The 8,405-nt window shown below is 34.9% G+C and overlaps 1 protein-coding gene across 1 annotated transcript; it reads right to left on the bottom strand.

The window, feature by feature from the left end:
• Positions 1–51: 51 nt before the first annotated feature.
• On the bottom strand, positions 52–2,112 carry LOC112094249 (pentatricopeptide repeat-containing protein At5g66520-like). The gene has a single exon (XM_024174678.1). It carries the CDS (start codon positions 1,998–2,000, stop codon positions 117–119), a length of 1,884 nt encoding a protein of 627 aa, XP_024030446.1. The 5' UTR covers positions 2,001–2,112; the 3' UTR covers positions 52–116.
• Between the last annotated feature and the right edge of the window lie 6,293 nt (positions 2,113–8,405).

Genomic DNA, 8,405 nt, shown 5'->3' with positions numbered 1-8,405 from the left:
TTCAGAAAAAAAAAAAAAAAAAAAAAAAGGTCAATATTAATTACTTTGGTGTAAATTGAAACCACTGTTTACGTACGAGTAAATTCATGACCAGAAACATAAAAACTCAGCAAAATCTACCAAAAATCATGACAAGAACATTTACCCTCCTTAAAATGATGAAATCTGCTCCCATCCCTCACTATAATCTCTCTCTCAAACACCTTTGAGATAATCTTCGTCACCTCATGACAATCCTCACAAACTCTTAAATTCTTCACAACTCGAATGCAGTCCCCAACCCCGGTTACCAACAATCCATAAGCAATTGCCAGCCTCTCACTATGTTCTATTATCACGGTCTCTTTTTCTTCTTCCCCTATGTCATGCAAAACAGATGAAATGTTCGGAGTGTAGCCAGTTTTGGCTACTAGAGTTGTGATCAGTTCAAGCATTTTGTATATTTCCGCAACACGTTCATGGTCTCTATCACCTGCGACAAATTTGTGAACTTTCCCCTGAGCTTCTATCAAGCTCCAACCAACAGCTTTATTGGTGTTTCTCTCAGACATTAACCTCCGAACTCTAACAACTTCTTCCCATTTTCTTGCTTTAGCATATACACCGGATAATTGCACGTAATGCCCTCCATGGTTTGGATCCAATTGTATCAACTTCTTACCAATCTTTTCTCCCAATTCTATATGTCCATGAAGCTTGCAAGCACCAAGCACTGTTGCCCACAAAACGGGGTCTGGTGAAATTTTCATATTTTCAATCAAGTCGATGGCTTCATCAACAAGCCCAGAGCGACTCAAGAGATCAACCATGCATCCATAGTGCTCCATTTCAGGCTCAATCCCGTAACTCTCCCTCATTAACTTAAAATAATGCCTTCCCTCTCTTACCACCCCCGCTCGGCTGCAGCCACTCAAAACCCCAACGAAAGTCACGCTTGCAGGGGCGAATCCTTTGTCTATGAACTCTTCAAAGAGCTTGAGCGCTTCTTTAGCAAGTCCATGTGCAGCCAAACCGCAGATCATAACATTCCATGTCCAAACTTCTTTCCGGCGCATACTGTCGAACAACAGCTTAGACTCTTCAATGCATCCACATTTCGCGTACATGTCTATTAGTGACGTTCCAAGCGAAGCGGTAATTGGAAAATTCATCGAATACACGAGCGAATGAACTAACTTGCCACGATCAAGCAAGCCCAATTGTGCTGAAACCGAGAGAACCGACACCAATATTGCCTCATTCAACCTGAGTCCTGTATTTGTCACAGCCCGAAAGCAGTCCAACGCTTCTTCTAGGTACCCATTTTGAACATAACCCATCACCATCGTACTCCACGAAACAACATCTCTTTCGGGCATTTCATCAAACATATTCTCCGCAACACCAATCTGCCCATCTCTCACAAAGCAAGCCAACATAGTATTCCAAGTAACCAAATCCCTGACGTGGGAATTCTCCTCAAACACTCGTCTCGAACATTCCAGTCCACAAGAACCATAGTAGAAGTTAATCAAAGCGTTCCTAATGAAAACATCGCAACCAAAACCAAGTTTCACGACATGGGCATGAATCTGAGCTCCTTCAAACAAAGCCAAGGCCTTGCAACAAGCCTGAAACACGAAAGTGAAAGTGTGGTTGTTGGGTTTGGCGTCGATCTTTCGGAGAATCAACGAGTAGAGAGTGATGGTTTGGCGGGGGGATTCGCTCTTGGCGAAGCAGCGGATCATGTTATTGGTGACGAAAACAGAAGGGTGAGTGAAGGATCGGTAAATGGCGAGGGAATAGTGGAGTGCTAGGGCGGATTGAGATAGAGCGAGAGAAGCGAGAAGGTGGGACATGAGTTTGCCATTGTTGGTCTGGCCGAGGACGATGATTTGGGCGTGGGATTGTTTGATTTGGTCGAGAGAAGAAAGCTGCTGAGGAAGACACAGAAGAGGTTTTGGTGTGGGTTTTGGTTTGTAAGCGAACATAAAGAAGAAGAAGAAGAAATGCAAAACCATGCACAGCTAATAAATAACACTAGCTACAAGTGTATGAGCTATTTTTACGATGAAGAAGTCTTGAATCACCTTGCAAAGATCAGAACCATCAGGTTTCAAGTTGAGATGAATAAACAACATACAGAGAAAACGACAATATTATTGGAAACGACAACAAAATAATAAAGGGCACAAGTAAGATACCAGAGCAATCTGCAAAAGATCATAACATTTTTCAAAAAATAAAAAATAAAAAAAATAAAAGACCATACCGTGACACGAATTAAGACAAATAAAAAAAAAATGGTCAAACACGGCAGAAACCGGAAAACGACAACAAGAGAATAAAGGGAAGAAAAAACGACAAGAATAGCAGAAACGACACTAAAAGGAAATATTTCGTGTAGTTTTTGGAGTCATTGGAAGGCAGCAAGTATATGGAAATATTTTTATTTTAGTAATAACAGAGAAGCTTGTAGACAAATTAGTTAACTAATTATTATATGTGAATTCTGGTCAGGCACCAAAAAAAAGGAAAAAGAAAAAACTATTGGTGAAAACGACAGCAATCTTGGAAACGATACATCACAAGGAAAACGACACAAGAAAACAAAGGGCATGACAAGAGGAGATGACTACAAAGGAAGAAAAACACAAGACATCAGCTTGGAAACTGGAAAAGCCGAGCGAGCAGGGATATTTTTTAGTTTTCAGCCAGTGGCTCTTTGTTCCCCTAGTACGTACTTTTTGGTACACATTGTTTTTCATTTGACACTTGCTCTTATTCGCTTAAGAAATTTTCCTAAGGCCATATGAACGCGTTTATAATTCGTTCTAAAATAATTTTATTTTTTATATGAAAATAAAAATAAAAACGTTTTCAATCTCAGACAGAAATTATTTTTGAAAATATATTTAGTAGTTTTATTAAGAGATCATTATTTTCAGTATAAAAAAATCTATTAATGTCTCTCTCTCTTTCTCTCTGCTCGAGAGAGAGGAGAAAACGAAAACAAAAAATGAAAAACGACTAAAAATCATTTTTTATTTCTCTCTCATTTTACACTAAATCAAAAAATCATTTTTATTTTCGTTTTTTATTTTTATTGCACCAAACACGTTTTCATTTTTTCTCGAAAAACATGAAAAAAAAATGAGATCAATTCCAAACACGGTCAACATGTCAGTCAACGCTGTGTTTATCTCTCGCTTGTACTTCCTTTAATTTCACACATTTTATTTGAGCACACAATTAATTTACTTGGTGTTTGAATAAAAGTTTTGTACAGAAAGATATTTGGGAATCATAGCTGAAGCACTAAATTACTGGTAATATTTAGCTAATAGAGACGGTATGAGACTTTTGTTACATTTTCGTTTAACTAAATTACTGGGAACTGATTCATTTGCTATATTATACATTTTCGTGTAGTTTTTGGAGTCATTGGCAAGCAGCAAGTTGATGTTAGCAATATTAACAGAGAAGCTTATAGACAAAGTGAACTAATCATACATACATATATATATATATATATGAGTTTTAGTAGTTAAGTTTCCATCAGTGATTATCTCTAAGTATAGAAATTTAATAACGTAGAATGATAAAAGTCTAATTTCATTAATTATCATTAATTTTTTTGAATTAACTATTCAATTTATTATAACCGTCAGATTAATATCTTGTGGTTAAAATAATAATATTCATTGATGGTAGTTAAACAAGTCACTTGACACTTAGGATGTTTCTCACAAGAAATTTCCCCGGCGTCCAATCAAGAGAAATATATTGGAGGTGGAAGTTACAAAGTGTCATTCAATGTTGTATTTTTGTCGGATCACCTGTTATAGTTCTATAGTTTCACATGCTATCTAACTTAAACACACAATTTACTTGGTCGTATAAAAAAGAAAACGAATTTTTCTATAGATTGAAAAATGTTTTGGAATCAGCTGAATTTGATATATGGGCTGGAAAAATTGAGGTGGTGTTCTTGTGAAACTGTCTCCTTAGCATGAGGAGAAAGATTATAATTAGTGAACGTGTTACATTAATTATAATGTGGGAAATGATTCAGTTGATCTAGACATTTTCGCATAGTTTTTGGATTCATTGGCTAGCATGTATTGAAATGTCTTCGGAAAGATAAAATATAGGACGCTTCCTTTTAACGCGTTTCTGCTGCACATGTGGTCCTTGTAGATTGTCGAGTGGCTGGTGGGTTGGGGGGTTAACGCGTTTCTGCTGCACATGTGGTCCTTGTAGATTGTCGAGTGGCTGTTGGATTGGGGGTATGAAGATACTGATCCGCTTTTCCTCCAAGCCCAGAAAAAAGGGAAAAAAAAACACTGTACAATAGTTAAATTATCTTATGAAAATTTTACAACCAAGAAACAGTCAGTACCAATAGGAACTTAAAAACTTACTGTATTTTCTATAAAATCCTTTGTGAATTTCGAGCCCTCATGTATTATCTATGAAACATTTTAAAACCTGTTAATGAATCGGCCAGGAGCTCGTTATTGTTAGCCTGAGATTTCAAATCCGAAAGCAGAAACACCCATTTTTTTTTAAAGAAATTTGTGAAAATTCATATAACATTTCAGGTCGGGTTGGGCCATTCCTCCTCCTTTTAAGACCGGCCCGACCCGGTTTGGAATTTCTATATTCAAGCCGCTGGACTCAAGCCTGTAGGCTCAAACTTTGATATCTAAATCGGCCATTAGATTTAGTAGATCAAGAGTAATAATAAATGAGTTGTGTCTGTATGTGCAGTTAGAGTGTTGTTTGAGGGTTCGACATGCCACGAGTTCAATACGCCGGCATGAATTGCCGACACCTAGAAAAACAGTGCCTTAAAAACGAAAGCATGTGTACTTTTTGGAAGACAGCAAGTTTATCATGATAATTTGAAATTTACCTCGTTTCTCTTATCTTATGAAATTTCTCTGGGGTCCAACGTTAGATATTTGCATGTGGTCGTTAGAACATATTATTCAATGCTGTGTTTTTGTCTCACTTGTACTTACTTAATCTTGGTGGTCAACGGAAAAAAAATTTCTTTAGAAAGTAAATAATAAATAGTATTTTTAATGTTGTACCATAAGATATTTGGCAGTAAGCTGAGGTATAAAAGTAAAGTCTATTTGTTTTATAAGTTTGAATTATTGTTTAAATCTTTTACTTGTTATCTCTTACAAAATTTATAGCTCGTTTTATTGGAGGATTCGTTCTCTGATTCGAATCATGATTCATAGTTTGCTACAGTATTTTCTCTCATAAAAAACATACGTAGATCGAAAATAGTTCAAATATCATGATTCTAATCTATGAACTAAACGGGCTCATTTATGTTCAAATTATAATGAACAAAGCGGGCAAGTTAGTTGTTGCACTTTAATTTACAGTAACTCAAGTCTTTGCCATCTTGTGAGCTCATATTTTAGTTCCTTAAGCTATAGAAAAAAAAGTCGTGATTGTTTGGAAAAAAAACCTCTAAAATTTGAAAACGACATAATCCTAGAAAAACGCAATATCTTGATGAAACGTCAATGTATTTGTTATTATACCATTTTAGAGAAACCACATATCTATGGAAAACACTAATTGCAAGACGACGTGAAAGTGTGGTTATGGCGTCGAACTTGCGAACAATCGATGAGTACAAAGCGAGGGATTGGCGTGGAGATTGGCTCTTGGCTAAGCAGTGGATCATGTTAATGGTGACGAAAAAGGAAAGTGAAGGACAGGCAAATGGCGAGGCGGTAGTGAAGTGCTGGGGTGGATTGAGAGCTAGGAGCGAGAGAACAAAGAAGTCTTGACACAAGGTGTTGAAAACGACAACGACTCAATAACAATAAACACGTCAAAATGACCAAAAGAAGGCGAGCATTTCGCTAACCGACATCATTTCAATATAACATTTACATCCCTTAAACATTGATGCCTTGAGTAAATTTGGGCAAAGTGCCTTTAGAATGAAAAATTAACAGAATAATACATATCATAGACTTTACTGAACATTTTGCCATCTTTGACTAAGAGGACGTTTGGTTGGAGGATTCAAACCATGTGATTCGAACCATTTTCGATTTACGTAAATTTTTTGTGAGAAAAAATACTGTTGTGAACCACGAATCATGATTCGAATCAGGGAATGAATCCCTCTACTAAACATCCTCTAAATGATGAAGAAGCATTAATTAGAAGGTCTTTTAGACGTCAAGCTTACGAGCAGACCTCTATTTCTTCAGCACCATTCACCGTCAAAACCGTAAAACGCCCTTCCTTCACATGATCAAGGACCATTTGCTACTCGCCATAGGCCTTAATATTTTACTTAATTAGTCTCATTTTTCGACTTTCTTTCTTTCATGGACAAACCATAATATAAAGGTTTTCTTCAACTTAGATTAAACCAACAAAAGATTAGCATCAGTTTTGTTGCCCAGTATCCCTGTACGACAATTAGATTACATGAACATCATGTGTGTGTCTCTTGTTGTCTTTCAAAATTGGCTCTTATCTGCGTAGTATCTTCCTAAAATCTTGTGTAATTCTTGAGGTCTGCAAAGTAGGCTCAGAAACTTAGGGCTAGTTAAATGCTTGAGATTAATAAGAAATCTCTTTTATTCGCAGAAGTACCCTTCACTACGAAATGCCCTAATTCCTCCACGTCATCTGGTCCTGTGGTTGGGACTTCCAATTCCTCTTCATCAAAATCACTTTCAGCTAGTTTCTAATTAATTTTTAGAGTAAATTGCGCTGTTGCGCCCTTAATTTTTAGAGTTTTTACATATTAGACTCCGAATTTTCAATTTTGATAAATTGCACTATAAACTTAAAAATCAGTTGTAATTAAAATTTAATAGATGACGGCATTATCAAATAGATAATACGAGACATGAAATTTACAAACAATAATGTTTAAAAAAATAATTATCTTTATCTTCCACGTACAAATCTCTATCTTAAACCGTCAATTTAGTAACATTCGGTAACTATCAAACCTTAATTGTAGCTAAATTTAAAATTATTTAGAGTATAGTTTATCAAAATTAAAAGTTCGGGTGCATTGTGCAAAAACCACAAGAAGAATATGGTAACTATGGAGTGAGATCCTCTATCTCTTACCTTTTTCCGTCTCTACCCCTCTAATAAAAATTCGTCACCTCATTAAAAAAAATGCCAACTCACAATACACAGCTTTACCCCTTCTTTTGTCTCCAATTAACGATGTCATATCTCCTTTAGGCATTTACTAGGATGGGGTCCACATATATAAACGATATCTTGTTCACTTTACAAAATGAGAGAGACTCTCTTCTTTGTGACGTTTAGTTACGGGATTTAAATCATGATTTTAATTATGATTCATAGTTTATTATAGTATTTTTTTTCACAAAAAATATACGTAAATTAAAAATAATTTTAATCACATGATTTTAATCCATGAACCGAACGTTCCTTTAATTCAAATTTTAATTTAAATTGAAATATAATTTTATGTGTGAGTTTTTAATTGTAATAAAAAAATTAAATATAATTTTTTTGTAAAAATTTTTAATTATAATAAAATTAAAATTAAAATTAAAAATTAAAAATAATAAAATAAATGATATTTTCACCATTGCAACCTTTTGCCAAAATTTCAGATTTAGCAATAGTATTTCCCTTCAGTGAATAAACTCCTCTAATTTTTTTTTTTTTTTTAACTACTTTTCCTTGTTCCTCATCAAACGTGACTCTGTTCTGAGTTCTTGGAAAATAATGGAGTTGATTTGAGTCCATGGATTAGAGGATAGAAAGCATAGGGTCAAAGTTAGATAATCGGCAAAAGCAGATTCTTGGCGGGCGATAAAAATTAAAAATAAATTGATGAGGGAGAGCTTCTCTCACATTTGGAAGCAGATCTCTCACACGAAACGGTTAGTCGCAAGGAGAGTCTTTGGCGACAAGCGATCACCTCCACAATGTCCAAATCCGGTTTTAAAATACTTAAGAGCCGGTTTGGTTAGAAGATTTATTCTCTAATTCGAATCATAGTTTATGATTCGTTATAATATTTTCTCTCATAAAAAATATACGTAAATCGAAAATGATTCTAATCTCATGATTCTAATCCATGAACCAAACGGGCTCGTGCACATTTAGTTGGTGAATTTATATTATAATTTGAATTATTATTCGTGATTTATTATAATATTTTTTCTCATAAAAATACACGTAAATTAAAAATGATTCTGAATCATAATTCTAAAGTTATAAACAAAACGTCTAGTTAATATTAAATAAAAATAAATAAATTAAGCATCCTTATTTGGAAGCGTCACCGCCTCCGGCACGGTGATTAGTCAACGTTTAGTTTATGAATTAAAAATTATAATTCAGAATTATTTTTAATTATGTGTGTTTTTTATAAAAAAAAA

The sequence above is a fragment of the Morus notabilis genome, unplaced genomic scaffold (genome assembly GCF_000414095.1).
Source record: "Morus notabilis unplaced genomic scaffold, ASM41409v2 Scaffold2424, whole genome shotgun sequence".
Taxonomy (NCBI): domain Eukaryota; kingdom Viridiplantae; phylum Streptophyta; class Magnoliopsida; order Rosales; family Moraceae; genus Morus; species Morus notabilis.
Note: the sequence above shows the minus strand (reverse complement) of the source record. Positions and strands in the feature narration are given on the sequence as shown.

Coding starts and splice junctions, on each gene's coding strand:
- LOC112094249 (XM_024174678.1), bottom strand. CDS start 2,000: ATGGTTTTGCATTTCTTCTTCTTCTTCTTTATGTTCGCTTACAAACCA.